The sequence below is a fragment of the Corvus kubaryi genome, unplaced genomic scaffold, assembly GCF_017639235.1.
Source record: "Corvus kubaryi isolate FWS band 111438036 unplaced genomic scaffold, C.kubaryi_AGA036_p1.0 split3-37173, whole genome shotgun sequence".
In the NCBI taxonomy this organism is placed as follows: domain Eukaryota; kingdom Metazoa; phylum Chordata; class Aves; order Passeriformes; family Corvidae; genus Corvus; species Corvus kubaryi.
In genome coordinates, this window is record NW_024582085.1 from 220,151 (window position 1) to 240,285 (window position 20,135).

At 38.7% G+C, this 20,135-nt stretch overlaps 1 protein-coding gene and 1 long non-coding RNA gene across 8 annotated transcripts in view; one reads left to right on the top strand and one right to left on the bottom strand.

The window, feature by feature from the left end:
• CABIN1 (calcineurin binding protein 1) overlaps positions 1-20,135 on the top strand; it is a 107,847-nt gene that overhangs the window by 43,293 nt on the left and 44,419 nt on the right. For all 6 annotated transcript variants that reach the window (XM_042015235.1, XM_042015236.1, XM_042015238.1 and 3 more), the window contains exon 30: positions 3,767-3,880. In XM_042015235.1, the coding sequence (XP_041871169.1) occupies positions 3,767-3,880 (114 nt within the window). The remainder of the gene's footprint in view (positions 1-3,766; positions 3,881-20,135) is intronic.
• LOC121658370 lies at positions 2,976-3,834 on the bottom strand. Of its 2 annotated transcripts, XR_006013939.1 has the most exons (3): positions 3,747-3,834; positions 3,462-3,651; positions 2,976-3,174 (listed from the first exon to the last, which is right to left on the bottom strand). It is a non-coding gene; the product is annotated as an uncharacterized LOC121658370 (long non-coding RNA). The 2 variants fall into 2 exon arrangements; XR_006013938.1 differs by lacking the exon at positions 3,462-3,651.

Sequence of the window (20,135 nt, forward strand, 5' to 3'; positions counted from 1 at the left end):
CCTGCATGAACTTAAAACACAAAATGGATCTATGCATTTTCAGCAGTAACTGGAGTAAGGATTATGCTTACATATACTCATGATAAGCCTGATTTAAAAAATGAGATAAATTACATCAGGTTGTGTTGTTGGGGGGCAGAGTGGTAAATTTTAGAAAACTGAAATCAATGTTTAAATGCATATAACCATCTTGGAAAATTCAGCATTTATATACCAACGCCAGGAATTTGCATGAAGAATTTAGACTGATGGCCAAAATTCATGGTTGGCTGGGAGAAGGAGAGGATTGGCAGGTCTCCATAGTGCACAGAAAAACAAGTTTTCCATGTGCAATCTGTTTTCTCCCATTTTACAGTTTTCCTGGTTTTGCTGTTGTGAGATAAGCGAAGATAGTTGTTGAGCAACTGTCAACTCAAATTGATGAGTTTTTTAAACATCTTTCCAAATTCTGAACATTTTGTTTGGCTACGTGTTCTGTTGGGTTTTTTTTTCCCCTGCAAAATCCAGCTTAATATTTGGAGTCTATTTTTCTTTGTTTTAGTCTGTTATCAGAGCAAATTTATACATAGCTGGTTTTAGTTAAGAGTAAACGTGCAGGGAAGTAAGGATGAATTTTAAGAAGTTACTTCACTGCCAGTTTGGGCAGTAGTTTTAGTTTCCCATTAACATTTTCTTGAAGTAAAGTCTTCATCCTTTGTGATTTTTATCTCCAAAATGAATGTTGGCACAGTTTGGAAGGAGAAGTTAGGACTTGGCAAGATACTGTTTGTCAGTGTAACTTTGTGAAAAGTATTTCCTTCTGGTCCTTATGTATCAGAATGTGGAACTGGTCTGATAATCTGTAACCCGCAGGTTGTCAGGAAATAAAAATGCTTACTTACATGCCTTTTTTAATCTCAAAATAAAAAATCCTGGAAGAATCTGCTCACGAATACTGTTCGTGTGAGTTTTTAAGTTTGTATGTTCTATTATGTCTGTTATTAGCAGAGCCCTTAATGGGGATATTAATGTTAGGTGTGACGTAAGGTCAGTGACATGACAAGTTAGTCAAACTAGGCATAATACATGCATGTAAAAATTACAAGATTATATGTATGTAGGCTTAATATATACTTAGATACAATCAATCTGTAAGCATAATAGATGTAACCAAGTAGAAACAGTTTGGTAATAACAGTTCATTTAAAAGGCCACCCTTCAAATCAGTAGTCTTTTTATTTTGCTTTTATTTGATGCAGGAGTAGGAGGAGGTTTTTGAGACAAAGCCTTCTAATGGACTGTAAATGAAAACAGAGAGAAGGATTAAAATATACTGGAGTGTTTTGTTCACCTCTCCGAAACACTTTGTGGAGTTTCCAATGTAGGTAAAGGTGCTTCTGAGTTAAGGGGTATCCATCCCAGGTGACTCAGAGTTCTACTTGGTTGACCCTAGGAGATTTTCATTTTCTACTTCAGCTTTTTTGCAAGTTACTGTACCCTGTCAGTCATCTTGTCTTTGAATCTTGGGGTGATAAAGATGTGGGAGGCAACAGCTGAACTGGAAAGAGTATTTCATAATTGCCCTGAGTCAGACAGCCAAATCCAGCATTTCAGACTGGCAAGCAGTGCGCCAAGAAGAATAAATCCTTTTTGCTATGTCCTGGATCCCTTCACCTACTCCTAATAACTTCATCAGCTGAAAATCAAGCAGAGCAGACTCTGTGAAATCTAATGAGTTGAGACCTGCTCAGGCGTATTTACTGGGAATAAGCGATCATGCTGATTTAAGGAGAAGGGTAGTGGAAAATCTGTAACTATGTCTTTTATTCCTATTATTTTTGATTGTGTGAAGTTACCGTGTAATTGCCCCATTTGTCTGAATGATCTTTTCTCCTCCTAGCTGGGTTACTGCCATCATCTTGGTCAATAAAAGCCTGTGAATTATGTGTACCAAACACATGCCTGTGGATGGTCAGTGTAATGTGCACAGCACATCCCAGCACCAGAGCATGACGCTACAATTAGTGATCTCTTAACCTTTCCCTTGTAAAACTTGGATTCGGGAATACATCCATAGCTAACATTTCATTAGACTGGGATTTTAGATTTAAGCTTTGTGGTAGGATGGTAACTTTCTTAAGGGTTTTGTTTTCCTTGAATTTTTATGTGATAGTTTTAACTGTAAGATTCAGATTACCACACATTAGGCGAGTTTTACTTCATTTTCACACTTGGAATTAATTTACATTTCTGATGACTATGATTACCATAAAATAAAGCATTTTATGTGCCTGGATCTTGGATGTTAGAATAGGCTTATTTTTGTTGAGTTTTGATTTTATTCAAAACAAGATGACTTTCATGGAAGACCAGATTTTTCTAAGTTCTCTTGTGTTGTATTTTCTTCTGTATGTATTTCCAAGTATTTTTCAGGGTTAACAGGATTAGAGAAATACATACTACAAAAGAAGTTATGTAGAAAAAAGTTAGTATGCAGCTGAGTTTACGTACTTTGCTTTCTTCAGTCTTAATTAAATTTGACACTCAATGGTAATAATTAAGTTTATTGATTCCTGTGACCAGCCAGAAAGTACCTTGTGATGTTTATGAGTGAGCATGTATTTGTTCCATACCAAAAGAAAGCTATCCAAATCCATTTGCTTAATGCTACACTATAATCATGAAGGTCCAGTGTAAGTACCTATAGGAGCTCTTTGAATGAAGGGCTTTTGACACCCGTAAATGTCTGGTTAGCATTGCCAGTGTTCAGCTCCCTTGCACATGAATCCATAATTGCCAGAGGGGATGCTCCAGTTCTGGTAAGACATTGGAGATTTCTGCATGATTACTGTCATTAGGACAAAGCCACTGATGATTGAGCAGAGCTTTTACTGTTTCACCAGAGTCTCATAAACAAAAATAATCTGGAACACGGGATAAGAACTTTTCTAATAATCCCAACACACACACACAAAAAAAGGATATCACAGCTGGAATACGCTTCTTTCATGGACGTGATTTAATCACATTTATGACTCACAGAAGTGTATTTCCAGTCCACAGAACACAAGCTAGAGTCCAACATTCTCATTTGTCTCTGTGAACCAAACATCTTCCTCTTTCTTTCATGTCCTGTCTTGTGAAGTTGTCCATACAAAAGCTGGTCAAATGCGACTCAAATGCCACTTTCAAACCCTGAAGTAAAAAATGAAGTAAAGCAAAGCTTCCATCGGTGAAATCTTACAATTAATAATTGTCCCATCTGTTGCTAACATTCTGCCTGGAGCCAACAGCTGTCCCTAGTTCTCAGCTACACAAGAGAAGTTCATGCATGGAACTCTTAGAGTGATAGTGCTTTTATCAATTTTTGGTTGTCATCTATCATTTAGTCCCCTACGGATACTTTCTTGTTAATTCACTGAGCACTATTAACCGAGTTTAATGACAGTCATGGAATTTCCAGGGAGGTTAAGTGAACTTACGTGGAGGGCAATGGCTGGGTATGGGTAAAAGGTCTGAATTCACCACCTCACTAGAAGAAGGCTGCAGTTTAAGCCTGAGGGTCGAGGCCTCAGCTCTGGCAGGTATTCCCTGCAGGTAACTGGCCTGAGGGAAGAGCTGGGGGTGCTTCCGGAGAGTGTGTGGGGAGAACAAATACTGTTGGAACAGCAGCTACATGGAAAATGAGAAAAGCCACTGCAGGTTAATAAATAAATGTGTACTTTGTTTTACCCTTGTGGCATTTCCATCCCCTGCCTGCAACTCACCTGCCCTTTCTTGTCCACAGAACCTGCAGTGGGCCCGGGACGTGCTTCTGGGCAGCGGGGTGCCCTGGCAGCAGCTGAAGCACATGCCTGCACAGGGCCTCTTCTGTGAGAGGAACAAGACAAACTTCTTCAACGTAAGTTTACACAGCTGATAAACACAGTGTGCTTTCTCAGCCATCCCTGGAACACCTGTTTCTCATTCGAAAGGTTTGCAAGGGGTTGGGGATGTGAAATTCCACACAGGCATGTTAAACAAGCCATGAGCAGCTAAAGGAAAGGAGAATTACAGGGATATTTACTGGGTGAATATCTCTCTCTTGAAGGGAACCACACTAGAAGGATTATTTCTGATGAGCTTGGAACCATGGGGGAGAGAAGCACCAACATTTTTCAGTTATGCATCCTTTACCATATACTTGATGGCTGAGCCCTCTTTAAAAATTCTAATTTTGTTCATTTAATTATCCTCTTGTTTATTGTTTCTCAACTCAACCTGCACGTCTCATGATGGAAAAATAGTGCTATTTGCTCTAAGAAATTAGTTGGAATGAGTTTTCTTGTGTTCTCCTCTCTGTAGCATGGCTCAGCAGAAAGAGTATCTCCAAGTCCCACAGTGAGGCAGCAGCACTGTCACAGAGACTGTCCCTGTGTCTGTGATACCTGCCACAGGGGTGTCTGTGTCTCTCACTGACATGGGACACACAGTACTTCTGAGACTTACATAGGCGTTCATCTATCAAACTCCCTGCTGTGATTGCTACTTACCCACTGCTGTTGTCTTTGGTATCTTTGGCTTTTCTGTGGTATGTTCCAGGGTTTTGTGCCTTTTGTTCTTTTGTGATAGGGTTCTTTAGCAATTCTGGTTTGCGGTGCGTGGTGAGAGCCTGGAGACGCTCTGCTTGTCATTCTGGGCTGAGTACAGTCCGTATCTGTTATGTGGTTGCCTGTGATGGCAGTGACAAGATTTTGTGTCTCTGCTTTCCCATCCAGTACTTCTGTTTTAATATTGTAATAGTGAAATTTATTTCAGTTTTATATCTTTTAACATCTATCTTCATTTTTGCTGTATGTTGTGTTAATTAGCACCTCTGCAAACCTCTGTTGAGTACAAGGTAAAAGCTTTTCTCTGATTATAATCCCTCACATGGGTTAAACAACTAAGGAATACTGACAATGGTTCAAAATGGAGTCATGGATCAGTCTGCAAAAAGGGTTTCTATATCAATACATCTTTCTGGAGAGAAGTTTTGATTAACAAGTACTGTCAGCCAGCAACTAAATACCACGCACCCCCCATGGGATGGGGAGGAGAATCAGAAAAAAGGTAAAGCCCATGGGCTAAGATAAGTTAAAAAACTGAAATAAAGTAAAATATTCTCATAATAGTAATGAAAAGGGAGATAACAAATAGAGAGGAGTAAACCCCAGAAAAACAAGTGATGCACAATACAGCTGCTCAATACCTGCTGACTGATGTACCAGTTCCTCAGCAGCAACCAGCTCCTTCCAGCCAGCTCCCCCCCAGTTTCTATACTGGTTTATATACATACCTCTATTCTACCCTCTGGCCAGTTCGAGTCAGCTTTCCTGGCCATGCTCACTCCCAGCTTCTTGTGCACTTCCTCACTGGCAGAGCCTGGGAAGCTGATTTAGAGTAAGCACTGCTTAGCAACAACTACAACATCAGTGTGTTATCAACATTATTCTCGCACTGAATCCAAAACACAGAACTGTACCAGCTACTAGGAACGGAATTAACTCTATCCCAGCTGAAACCAGGGCACAGCCTGATAGGGTAGACTAAACAGTTGTGACCTGATTGATGGCTACAATTGGTGGCTTTGTGCTGGTTATTTCCCTGCACTGTCTGCCAGTTTACCCTACAAAAATCCTGCTGTGATTAGCTCTTCAAACTGGTGGATGCTTTGACTCAGATTCACATAGCACAAGTGTTCTTGTAGAAATTAATGGAATTATTCAACATGCTTCAAGCCAAGTGTGAACTTTGCATGACCAAGGCTGACTTGTTCATCACTGCAGGGTTAAGTGTCAAAAGTATTGTTTTAATGTGTGAGGAAGATGAGCAGTAGGGAACTGAGAGGTGTGTATAAGGGAGTGTTTCTACTTGAAAATGTGAATTACCACATTAAGAGAGATCAATGGTTGACCCAAATTGTGTCTAGGTTTTGAGTGCTAATGCTAGCTAATTTAATTTAAAGAAATTCCACTATATTCCTAGGTGGAATTTTCTAGCATTATTTCAGAACGTAATTATTTCTTATTCTGCATACTGATATTTTTAAACTCTGAAGGATGAAAAGTCCTAATATAGATACTAGACAGCAGTATAATAGTACTATTTTGTAAATCAACAAAACCACAATTCCCATAATTGATTTCTTTAATCAGAAATTAGATACGCTTTGAGAGAAAAGACAACCTTCATATGCTGGCCCAGTGCAATATATTGGGAATGCTGTTAGAAAAGGCAGAAGGTATTTGTAAATGATATTTTCATTTTGAACTTGGGTCTGTCAACATACAAAGGTAGTGTTAGTCTGGAGTCCTCCATGCAGACCACTGTCTCCAGGCTTTAGAAGTTTTGGTTTGGAGATGAACTCCAGTGTCTCAGTTGTGGGACATCTTGACTTACTCCTGCATGCATGTAGGTTAGTCTTCCTGGTAACAGGCACGAGTTTAGCATGATAAAATGTTTTGGTGGTCTCATTTTCTACCCAGCTATATTTTCAAAATCCTCTTCAAGTAACATTGTGTGAAGCATGTGGCATTAATCCAGAACAGATGACACAGACATAGCACAGTGAGAAAATCCAGATCTGAGAGGGAAAGGGCTACAAGTGCCCATGACAAAAAGCCAGTGGTGTCAGCTGACATTCCAGAATTGGACAAACCTAAATCTGTGAACAACTTGGAAAACAACCTCTGAGCTCTGCCTTGACCTTGCCTGGGTTAAACCACAACTATTCTGTTCTCATGCAAAGCTCCCGGCCAGGCAGTGGGGAATCGACTGAGCTGCACCATCTGGGTCAGTGCTCAGAGCACATTCTGGTGTGTCATCCCCTGTACAGATGGTGGTGCAGCCCACTGTCCCAGCTCCTGTCTTCACATACAGAGTCGGGTGATAAAACACAAATTCTAGCACTCTACGAAAGTAGTCTCATCTAATCTTAGAAATTAAATGGCCAACCTTACGATTTTCTAATCATTTTTATGTTCCCGAGGGCTATTTCCAACAGAAACCTTTCACTTAAAGTGTTTATTTGCTTCCATGAAATGCATTTGGTTTTATTTTGAGAAGTCTTCAGCCGTCATGATACAAAAGAGTTAAATGAATGTCTCAGTGGTTTTCTGTAGATACTTTACTACTGGAATACCTTTTTCTTCTGGAGCAAGTAGCACTGGTGTTTTTAATCTCTTGTATAGAAGATTTAGGGTTGTTGAAATTACAGCTGACTCAATTTTACAAGTACAAACAACAGAGTACAAGAGGGAAAGCTAGCAGCTCCTCCCAGACATTTTATAAATCATGCATACTCCTAGTAGAATTATTTATGAAATGTTTATGACAGCACTGTATGAAAAGAAATAAACCTGGGTAAAGCTGTCTCTTGTTAAATTTTACTGCAGAACTGTTGGTCTGGATCTGTGTGTCACGGGCTGTTGTATAATTTGTTAGCTGTCACTCATATGCGACTTAAATGAGCAAAAAGGGCATTTTCAGTTAGCCCTGATTTCTTCTCATTTGATGTATTAGAATAATGTCAGGATGCTCAGAACTTCCCTTTTTCAGTTCTGAGAAAAAATAGTGTTACTGCATTGTTTCCCAAGCAGAAAAGAAAGGCCCTGATTTTTTACAAGCAGAGGTTTTTGCATGTCCATGGCTTTGTTAGTGATGATGATCGTATGAATGAATATTGCTGTTGGATTTTCAGGAGTTTTAGCTGTGTTCCTATAAACTACTGTCAAATCTGTTTTGTTTGGCCATTTCTCTCTTGCATGTCCAGGTACACTCCAACTTTTCTCCTCTTCTTTTTCTCAGTGTGAGTGTAGATATATACAGAGATTTTTTTTTTTGAGGATGGCTGCAGGATCGTTTCTATAGTAACTAAATTAGAAATTATTTCAGCAGGAGAAAAAAATCTCAATATATTGCTTTATATAGTAGGGCACTTTCTTATATATCCAGATTTCATGCTTCTATTAATAAAACAAAGTTAAACTTTGTGCACAGATGATGGGCATTCATCAGGCTGTGGGTGGGTAGGGATTGTGGAAGAAGCATTTTGGTGGTTGAGCTCCACATACCAGCAAATTCTCCATATGGTTTAATATACTCTATTTGTATTTTCCTGGCACATCATCTGTGGTAATAATAATCCATTGTAATAAAGATCTTGATGTCCATCTTTGGTAACTGTTCCCCACAGACAAAAGCTGTGCATGCACCCTATATACTACAATGTAGATGTTGATGTGCTTGAAGTCTTGCTGCAAACTGTTATGGATAATTGTTTTATTTTTAATTCCAAAAGCAATGCAGTGTGTTAATTCTCTTCTGTATGTGTAAAGCCCTTCATTCTGCGGTCTGAGCAAGCAGGGTCAAATTAAGGTGGGGGCATCCACTGAGAGCCTGAAGCTGAAGACAGCAGTGATTTCCTTTATTTTGCCTTTGTTTGTGCCAAGTGTGACTGAGCACTGGCAGGAGACTCTGCTGAGCAGAAGGGCAAGTTCTGGACGCTTAAGTAGTTGAAGTCTAAATTTGGTGCTGCAAGTTTCTAAAGGTAGTTCTTATTATACATCATGGTGTTAACCAGTGGGAGCTTTCTCTGGTACTCTCTGTGTAGCAGGTTCTTTCCTTAGCTGTGTTCCAGGCTGAGAGTTACATCTGTCTGTCTTAAGAGGAAAGCTAATTCTGAAAAGGAGAGCAGGGTGCAGTTTTGGGATTCTGTGTGACCAGAGCTGTACAGGTGAATTCGAGATGTAGAAAAGGCTCTTATGAAGTCCCCAATGTAGAGGACAAAAAGGCAACATGCCTCAGCTCTCCTGGAAGCTGGGCTGTTCTATCAAGGAAATTTCATTTTATGCCTCAGTTGTTTTTGTACATACATTACTGGTCACTGTCAAAAATATGGCATTGAGTGAATATATGGGATTTTCTTTTGATCCAATACAGCCGTCATTTGTTTCTCTCCCATTTCCTGAAGTGTAACCTCAGCATTAAGGATTCTCATGACTTTGATTAAAATGAAAGATTAGTTACAGAATTTAATGTCTCTGTTAGAGGTAACTGGCTATGTATCATCCAAGGGAAGAGGGAAATCCTTTAGCCATGCTCTGAACCTATTTTAGACGTGTGTTCTGCCCAGTCTGAGTTTGCTACTAATATTGGCTTGAAGAACCCCCAAACAGCATGCAACGCCAAGGGGCAGCTCTTCAAGGTTGCTTGAGACAACCTGACTGAAAGCTAAGGTTCAGTGTTTCCTGCCATGTACTTGAAAAACTTGGAACTGGAGGCAACAGCAGACTAAAGCCACTTTTGTAGAAATCTTACCACTCTGCTTTCCTTCCTGTCCTTGGCTGGTGAGAGATCTGAGTTACTCTCCTCCTGCTCATAGTTGATGTGTCTCTTTTTGGTTGGCAAATGTGCTTCCAGCTCCTAGACATCTGCTATGTGGAACATGAGCCTTCTGACCAAACTACTGCCATTTAAATCAGACTGGGGAAAAATGGAAAAAACTTGATGAAACTTACTGTGCATCCATTGAGTTGAGATTGTGCCCTCAGCATGGTGAGAGTTGGAGTTTAATGGGGGGGCTCTAAGAAAATTAATGGTTATGTTTTAGTTTGATCAGGATTGGTTCTGAAAAAAATGTTGGTCTTTTTAGTGCTTCTAACACCTTTTGTGAAAATGAGTATGAGGGGTTGCCAACTCAAATTAAAAAACAAAAAAAAGAAATCACAAGTCATATCCCAGAAGCAGAAGGGTTTAGTTACTCAGTTTTGTCATTCTTGCTTCTGAGTGTTTTGGATGCCATTTTTAGGCAACCTCAAGGGAACAGAAACCATAAAGGAATCATTAAAAAAAACCCCAACACTTTGATTTCAGTGACTAGGTAATGCTTGAAGAGAGTTATTAGACTTAGTACCATATAATATGCAAAAAAAAAGTGTCTAGAAAAGGTGACCTCCACCATTAACACTGTGTAGTTGCACTAAACAAAATAGTAATGATACCATAATGACAACATATAATAATAGTCTAATTTTTTTTTCCTACTACTTATTTTTCTTTTCTGTGCTTATTTTAGGTAGATAGGGACATCTGGTTAGGAGATGGTTAAATCCCTACCTACTTTAGAGGATAGAATTGTCTTTAATCTCTTCAGGGGATGGCCATATTACAGCCATGAAATGTCAGTGTTTTCCCTGGGCAGGAATAGGCCCAGCACGAGCGAGTGCTCTGCTTTGTGAAAGGGCTGTTCAGTAATGCAGATCCTCCTGCCAGCTCTCCAGTAAAAGACATCTTTCTGCTACGTATTTTCTGCTTGTGCTAGGGAAGAGCAAGCTACTCTGGGAAATGATGTGACAGTTCAGAACTGGTGGTGTCAGCAGTGCTGGGCTGTGCTCGGGAGGCACCTGCTGTGGGGAGCCTCTGCTGCAGAGGGGCCTGGGGGAGCCGAGGCTCTCCTTAGGCAGAGATAAGAGACCTTGCTGCTCTGCCTCGGAGTTGGGCTGGAGCTGACACACTGCCTGCCTGGCTGCTGCCCCAGGAATTTTAACAAGGATTTCATAGCTTTTCCTACATTCCCAAATAATGGCATTATAAAGCTATTGTTCTTCATCTGTGTGAGGAAACATTTCTGGTGTTTCCACGCATATTTGTGTGGAAAACTGCTGAGGAATAAATGAAAAACCCTCCAGGAGTCCCTTCTGGGCCAAATGATTGTATGATCATATGCCTTAATTTGTAAATACAGTCAGCTGTATAAATGGCAGATATTTTATGGTTACAGTACAAGCTAAAGTTTGGAAGACTGAAAAATGAAAACAAATTAGTGTTTTCCCATCCTCTTTCTTGTTTTTCTTCCTTTCTGGTCTTTGCTAATTTTCTTCATTTTCCTTCACTGTATCTTCTGCAGAGCAAAATAATGTTACAGGTATGATGCTTCCAGCACCCATCATTGAATGTTCCTTGAGCCACAGAATAGAGGAACTCCTACTGAAAAAAATAATTGTCTTACCTGCCTGCAGATTCAGGAAAGCATATTTTCATTGGTTAAATATAGTTCTTATTTACAAGGTTATTTTTGCATCAAATCTAGAAACTGGGGTGGGGTTTTTTTTTGTTTTTTTAATGAACACTTAAATTTTGGACAAGTTGATTCATTAAAATGCATACTAAGGTGATAGCCTGGCCCTTTTCTCAAACCATGACTGAAAGTCAATTTTATGAAACTGAATGTATGAGAGATTAGTGACTCTGACTTACTGAATTTACTGAGGTTTTTGTGTTTGAAATAGGCAGACTGTTTCTATGTGGAAAAAGGTAGCTTTTCAAAAATCATATTTTAGTCAAGTAATCATATTAATGTCCGTTGTTTTTCTTGTCTAACTTGGTAAATGGCCTCCACTGGGGAAAGGGGAAGCAGGAAAGTGTGATCCAACTTGTCCGTACAGTCAGAGTTAAATGATTTCTTTTCTGACTTTACCCTTGATAATTGTTCTTTTGTCAGTAACAAGCCATTTTCCATCTTTGCCCTTTGTTTTTCCATTTGTAAAGTTAATGTACTTCTACTCATACATCCCTTGTCCACTGATTTTCTAACAGTTTAAAGAATGTTTTTAGTAGGTACAGAGGAGTTTGTTCTCTCATTCTCTCTCACTTGCTCTCATGTGTGCTCAGTTTCTTATGCAACCTTAATACCAACTCTGGGACCAAAGGTAAGCAAGGAGTTAACTGTGCAAGTGCAGTTTTCATAGTGATTGGCTTGAGACCAGAAACCCAGTAAGCAATGAAGTCTTAAAGTTGCCTATAAAAAGCTAGATAACTTTTTCAACCTCTGCCCAACATGTTATTTACAGTTCTTCACTCCATCCTCTTGGAAAAACAGAACTCATCAGTGAAAAATGTCTGTCGTTCACAGAGTTTTCTGTCTCAATATATACACGCTGTTCTTTCTGGCCAACTTTGCAGGCTTCCAAGACCCAGCTAGTAAAGATGCCAATAAATCTAAATCCCTGGAGATACAAGCATGGGGTTTTGGACTGTCGTTTGTGCCAGTGGATATTAAACAGCTATTTTTTTCCATTCTGTTTCCCTAGGAAAAGTTTCTTCTTTTGTTGAGTAGATGAATTTCTAGGCAAAGGTAAGCAAGGGAACAAATAACCTTGAAATAAATGAAGGTATTGCTTTACGGAAGAGAGATTGTCATGGAGATTGTAGTGTGTTAGAGGACATACAGCAGTTTGTTTTAAACCTGGATCTTAAAAGTCTAGCAGCAACCATTCCACCCACTCTGAACAGTATTTGAAAGATGGAGACTTGCTGGAATACTGTGTGATGAGTGTCCTTTTACAAATGTATAATGAATAAATCCATAATTTGATTTTTCCATCTGCTAGCTGTGTATCAGGTGGGATACAGGTGGGAGAGCTACCTTTAGACACTTAATGGGGTTACTTTTACACTTGGATTGGGTTCTTTCCTCTTAAAATAATTTGAATAGGATTTTTTAACTAACTTGAGATTTTTAAATACAGTAGGAGAACAGAGTTTTAAAGGTGGTGATCCATGAAAGGTCTTTAAAATACGTGTTTTTATATTATATGTCTGTTATACGTCTATTATCCAGTTACCAGACTAGTTTTTGCAGGTTCTTACTATGAATTATTTCTCCTAGTTTTATCATGGAAATAAATGGCAAGAACAGTTACATCAGTTTAGACTGCATAATCAAAACAAAGCAAACAAAACCAGAAAAGACTAAATCTGGAATCTTTGAAGAAAATCTAAGACATAAAATTGAATCTTTAGTTGGCTGTCTTTAGCTTTCCTTTCTCCTACAAATTCCTACAGTCTCTCTCTGAAAGCTTTGACACAGAATTCCTATTAATATCCATGTGTGGAATTCACACAAGAATGTTGAACAGGCAAATAATGTGCATGTGTCTGGAGTGGTGAAGTTGTACCTTGTTTTCTTTAAATACCCTCTTCTTTTGTTCTAAAACTGGTGGCATCACTCTGAGGAATATTTGTGAAATGGATGTAGAGCCAGAATCAAGACATACTCAGGGAAGTTTTCTTCAATGCTTCTTTCTTAGGTGAAACTGTGTGATCATGCCAAGATGAGCTGTGCTTTTTGATGAGCTGCTTCTACCAGCTGTATGTTGAGAGGATTCTGTGATGTTAACCAAGGCAGTTTCCTCTTCTATATATTCAATTTTGTGGATATTTCCAGGACTGCTTTTGAGGTAGATACCAGCCTATATCTGATCTTGCTCAGTATGGCACTTGTCTGTTCCATATTCCAGGTATGGCAGATTGTTTTCATTCCTGTATCTTGTCTGTGTAAAAATACCAGTCTCACTCTGAAGGCAAAAGACCCCAAATGGCAGTAAGGGAACACAAAACCGCTTCCATCAGTCAAACAGCTTATCCTGCTTTTCTGGAATCCTGTGACCATTTCATTCTGCACCAGTGACGGTTTTAATTTACCTGGACTTATGGTAATTTATTTTAACTTTCATCCTTGTGGAAAGAAGAGAATTAATGGTGAAATTAACTTTATTTTATAGAAGAAGTATATTTCATGAGAAATATTCCAGGAATTTCAGTTCTCTGGAAAAGGATAATAAGTATTTTTCATGGATATACACTGCCTTAGTGTAAAAATGAAACCAGAAAAACGTGGGATGAGAGCACCATGGTGCCAGTCTGTGTGTACCTGTGCAAACAGGCAGCATTTATAGATAAATGTTTTTAACTTAATGGCTACAGCAAGATATAACTGGCCAAATTAAAAAGGTTAAGACAGAGACAATAAGGTGGCAGATGATGATAGGTAAGAGCATATTTGTTGCTGTGTAGGCTGACCAGTTTGCTAGCTGACTGCAGTTATCACTGTGCAGAGTGATAAGCAGTTGAAGCAGGAGTTGTCTGAGTAATAGTACTCCATCTTTTGGCAAAATTCCTAAAGTTAGAGGAGTAAAAATGTTGAATATTGTTCCAGACTCTTTGGCTCCTGTGGAGGAGGTAGGATTTCCTGGCATAATATGAACACTTTTGGAGTTTGCTTGGTAGCTACTATGGGAAACAGCAGGGGCTGACCACTTAGAAAAGGTGAATTTCTCAGCCTCCTGAAAGGAATTAAAACAAAATGGGATTGAGTGGGTGAGTGAAAGTAATGAAGCCCAATAGTGGTCAGTATTTCAGCTTGCTCCTCTGAACACTCAGATGTACGACTGATCTGACAAGGGAATTTCTATAAGAGCTTAAGTGACAAATGGCTTTTTTCCAGGAGCTTATGGCCTTTGTTCATTTCAGTTGCCTCCACTTCATCTCCTCCAGTTTGCTTACTCACCTTCTGTCAATAAAGTTTCACAAATTCAGCTTTTATGAAGTTGTTTGATTTTTCTATAGGTTAGAGGAAGCAAAATCAAAAAAAAAAAGCCACCACAAACTTTTCACTTGAAGCTCTTCCTAACAGTTACTCAGAATGAATTATGAATTTTGCTGGCTATTTGGTTTGCTGACACAGTAAAAATCAGAACTGAAAACTCCTACCAGGTCATTTTCTATTTAAATCTGTGTCTCTTCAGCTGCTCCCTGTGTGTATATTCAAAGTGTATTAGCACTTAGACTATGATCTGCTTAGTAGACTGAAACTAGTGGGAGTCATTAATATAATGGCATTTTCTTAAGTATTCAGATGTTTGAGATAATTTAATTAGCTCAGTATAACAGCTAAAATGAATTCTGTTTACACATACCTGATTTATTCCTCCTGACAGACTACACTAAGGGTTTAATAAAAAGTGTGTTGGGGTTTGTTGCTTGTTTTTTTCTTAATGAATAGTATAACTAGCTATTACAGCATTTCAGAATCTCTGAGCTCCAGTTATTTCAGTGATCCTGAAGTGACTGAAGTATTTCCAGTGGGAAAAAATCTGGACAAACCTAAAGATAGGCCAGGCTTTTATGTCCATATAGCTCATCCATGGAGAAGCGTGTGTAGCCATCCCAAACTCTGACACTTTAACACTGCCTTCTATCATGGCTGATCTTCTTAATATAGAGTACATATTTTATGTTTGTAATCCATGTGTGTCACAGCTCATGGCAGATTCAGTGTTAAAAAAACTTAAATAGAATCATAAATCAGATTTTAAAGAGAAGTAGGGCTTGCAGGCCCGTGTAGTTGTATAACGAAGATGGGATTTCTGATGTGAATGCAGTGCAATGATTTCAAAGGTGTTTTCTTGGTAGCATAAGAGAAAATACTCATAAAGGGAATGTAAGTGTGGAAATGAAATGCACATTCCAAATACTTTGTAGGCTGAAATACTGACAATGGGATAAACTTAATCCTTAAAAATTGTATTTAATGACACATAAAGGTGCTGTTTTCATGCCTGTAACACAGTAGTTTTTCCAACAGGCTTGAAAGAAAAACATATGGCTTTGTTTGCCCTTAGACTGACAGCTCTGTACTAAAGGTCTTACTGAAAATTACTTACTTCCCAGCAGGTTTCAGGTCAGGGTATTTTCATTGTCTTTTTTTTTCCAATTAATACGAAAGCAAAAGTATTTTTCTGAATTATTTATACTAAAGAGAACATTACTTTCAGGACCAACAAAAATAATACTTAGCATTTTTTAGTGTTTCAAAGAAAACGTGCAACCATGTACACATTTTCTGAAAGTTAAGCTTATTTCAAACAAAGATTTTGGAAGCTTAAGCTTTTACTAAATTTTTTTAAAAAAAACTTCTTTTCAATATTCAAATTCCTTGAGCAAATAAGCAGTGTTCTATATAGTTTATAAACAGAACACTAAGCTATAAAAGCATTAGAAACTGACTGAAATTTAAAATTAACAGCAGTGAGTGTGTTCCAGCTGGAGGAAGTCTTGATCAGGAAACGGGCTTGGATTCTCAGCATTGCTAGGTTGTGTTACAGAATTTCAAATGAAGAATTTTACCAAAAAACCCAGTGTTGATTGCTTTGGAGATCATCAGTGTCTTGATGTGAAATTTCAGAAAAGTCAGTTGCCCTTGCTGACATTCAGAAATACCAACTCCTGTGCCATAAAAGTTATTATTTCAAGTTGTGCCCCTTGTCACCCAGGCACTTAGAAAGCAAAAGGATTTGAATTAGGAAAGAAAAGAGGAGACATATAGACAGGACTTAACTGCCCTGCACATTTCCTGCCTGGGGAGTTCTCAGCCTAGGATTTAGTAATCCTAAAGAATCAGTAAATGTGACCCTGCTGACAAAGTATGGGAGAAACAATTTTAGGAAGAAGGGTGGGTTTCTTCTATGTAAATTAGTAGTCAGTGAGTATTGCTCTCTTTCTGAAATCTTTGCTAGAAGCCACAGATACTGTTTTCTGGGCTGAGCATCACTGTGACAGGGCAGGCAGGTAAACCATTCCCATGTAGGCCTATTTTCTGGGTTATTTTGTCACTGTCTTCTCAATATGTCACTTTCCTCCCTTCAAAATCTGACAAGTCTGTGCTTGCTTTTTGTGAATAATTGAGCCAGAATAAAATTTCCTGCCTCTGTATGTTCTCAAATCAATAAGGTAAAGCAAAGAAAAGTGTCTTTCTTCCTGAAAACTTCTGTCTGAGAGCTGTCTCCAGCAGAAGACTGGAGCTGACAAAATGAAAGGCCCACCAGGAGATGAATCTGAATCTGAAGTCTTTTAAGTATGTGGGCAGCAAGGTGAAGACAACAAGACGATGAACTGCAGATTTCTGTTCCAAGTCTCCTTTAGGCTTCATTTATTCCTATTGACACCTTTTGACATACTCCTCTCCCATTTTTCCATTTGTACTTACGCTTCTTCCATTTGCCCTTTTGAGAACAGTTTAAATGTAGTGTATAGATAAATAATTTGATATGATTTGTTTGTCTCTAGACAGACAGCATATAGTCCATCTGAAATTCCCAAAATAATAGCTTTATCTGTAGAAATTGCTGTTCTTGAGCAAGTTTTTCAGGTATAAAATTCCATCAAATTCAGTTCCAGCACTGATGGAAAAGAGAAATTTTCCTGGAAAATACTTGTGGAAGACCACAAAATTTACCACTGAATTAGACAGGGATTTCTAGGCAAATATTTCAGTCTGGTAGCTGTTGTTATCTGACTGTTTGCAAGATTGAAAATACCTGAGTTAAAGGAGGCAAATACTGCTGCTGGAGGAATGATACTTTGTAGTTCCTGTAGGACTTGCGCTGAACTGGAAACTTGAGATTACTCTCATCTCAACAAGGAAAAAAAAAGTCATCTGTAAGTGAAAACAATGTCCTTTCTCCTTAAAAACAAGAGGTGAAATCTACTTCTGCTAAGTGGAAATAGAGTTTGTGCTAGGCTTTACAGTGCATATCCTTCAAACTGAAAAAAAATATTTGAAAATGGAACAGAATTTCAAATTACTTTAACAAACTCATATGCTGTGTTTGCAAGGAAAACTGGCACCCTTATCTCAACAGTGCAGAGAGGCCTGCAATCTTTCTGAACATTCATTATTCACCCTAGAACATTTCATGGAGAAATCCCAGTGTACAGAAGTGTAAAATCATTTCCATCTGGCTCCTAGTATTGTGGCACTGGAGAGCATGTGCTAGAGCTCACATCCTGTAGGTGATTCTGTCTGAGGTGTTCATCAGACTTTTTCTGATGGTTATTGATTTGAAGATACGATTTTTAAACAAAATTTAAATGAGACTCAAAGCAGGAAACACGGAGTGCAATACAAACTTCTCAGTTTTGATGGTCTGGAATAGTGCTTTGCACTCCTGCTTTCCCATAACTGAAGGACAAGTATAGGACATGGTCTTTGAGGATTACCAGTTGCACCTAGGATGATTGTTTTTCTTTCTCAGAGATGGTTTGCTGAGCTGAAACTATTCATTTTGAGTATTTGTTTTTAAAAGGACAAATGTTAGGTCATCTTGTTGACTCTGGGCATGTTTCAAGTTCCCTGTAATTGCTCTGTCAGTCTTTTTCCCATCCATCCTTCCTTGCCGAGATGCATAAAGCTACATTGTTTTGTTCCTATATCACCTAAATTAAGCTTAAAAAGCAGTAAATGTCAGCTGTTTCTACAGCCCTCATTTGCACAGTGTCTCCAACTAATAAAATAAGAAAATAGTATATAATCTTTTACCCTTAATCAGCCAGAAGACTTAAATAGTGTCCTAAATACTGCTCAGTATAAAAGTAATGAGTGAAAAGGCCTTTGATTTTACGTGGTGTTAAGTCTGAACCAAGAATGCTGGTGGGATGGTGCCAGCCATGCTCTGCAGGAACTGGAGCAGGCAGCGCTGGGAGCAGGACTGCCTGAACCAGGGCTGCAGCTTATGGGGATGTGTGTGGGTGCCTGTGAATAACTCAAGGACATTTCTGACGTGAGCACCAAAGGTTTAGTCCCTTTCTATGAGCACCAGGTGGTTTTATCCACTTACTTTTCACAACCCTCCTGAATTTGGAGCATCTCTGTAACATGTCCCATAGCCAGAATATGAAAATCCTGTGGCATGTTGTTGGTTCCCACAGGTACAGGGGATGCCACTTACCCTTCATCGAGCAGATGTATTTTTTACCTTAGGTAACTAATTCGGAATTATTTTGCTCAGTAGCATTGTAAGTTATGTACACCTGCACATGCAAATATTCAAAATTCATTCTGCTTGTGATGGTTCAGACAACTGACTAATGTATGCTGTAGGAGTCTGCAATGCAAACATGGGAAATACCATGGTGATTATGAAAATGCTGGTCAGAGAGACAAAAAACTGATAAGAAACCTTTGGAATTGGACAGAATGAAAGATAATATGTGGTAAAAAAAATACCCTTTTAAACTTTAAAGATAAAGAGATAATTTCAAATTAATGAACACCAACAGTGTATTTAATTCCAGGTACACAAACTACTTAATTTGCATAAAAAATGACAATACATAGGAAAAAGCCCCAGTGTAATAGGGGAGATAGGAGCTCTACTGTGACTAAAGGAGCAGATGAAAAAGGGCAGGTCAGAAAGAAGCCTATTTGCATGAATACATAGAAAGTAAGTATTCATTCCAGTTCTGTATTTAAAATGTAAATCTGTGTTATGCAGTCAAAAGAGTAAAGGTTAATGGATTTTTGAAATGGTAGTGTCAGAACTGTGTTGTTAATCAGTATAGAGTTTGTTATTGCCTTTGGTGGAAAGGTGTGAGAGGCAATGAAGACATGGTTTATTTTAGAGAGTGGTAATGCCCATAGTGAAATCTTAGCTTTAAAATAAGAAAAACTCTCTCTTACAGTTTAAGTGGAGACATAGATACAGGGTATTGTTGATTAATATAATTTTATAGAAGGTAAAGATGATAGCTGAATTATTCTTTAGCTACTTTTTCAAGATGCTGTTAAGCATGAAAGTATGTATATGATGTATGCAAACAAGTAGGAAGTGGCAAAGTGGCTTTCAACGTGAGAACCCTTGAATTGCTGTGCTAAGAAAATAGGAACATGAAGAAATGAAAAGATGGGTTAAAAGTGGCTAAAATGATGGGAAAAGAAGATAATGTTAGCACCTGCCTTCTACCTAGCATGTGGGGACTGTCGTAGTTGAGAAGCAAGGTATTAAACCTGAGGTGTTAGTAAAGAGGATGGATTTTGATCATTTCAGAATAATCCTATTAAGTGGGAGAGGGAAAAAAACCAAACTGAACCAAGTCCCTGCAATGCTTAGAAAGGCAAGGAAGAGGTCAAAGCAATTGCCCTGCTTGCAGAAGTGAGAGAAAGGAGCAAGCAAAGATAAAATGTTTAAACTTTTGAGATTAACGTAATCTGGAGCAGAGCCTGGATCAGTGTCTGGGAAAAGAAGATGGGTTTAGCTGTGCTAAACTGAGATTGAGAAAGATGTATCAGTGAGTTTGTGAGGCAGGATTACATGGACTGAGGTCGGCAGTGCACTGGCACACGTTTTGGGTGGGGATTGACGAAATAATCAAAAGTAGGGAGAGGGAAGTCCGGGGGAAAGGACAAGGGGAGATCTTTGTTTTTCCCTTCAAATAGTTTGAGAAAGGCAGAAGGATGTAATGAAAGAAGTGGCAAAGGACTGGTGCGAGAACGGTGCCAGCAGCACCCTCGGTACCGC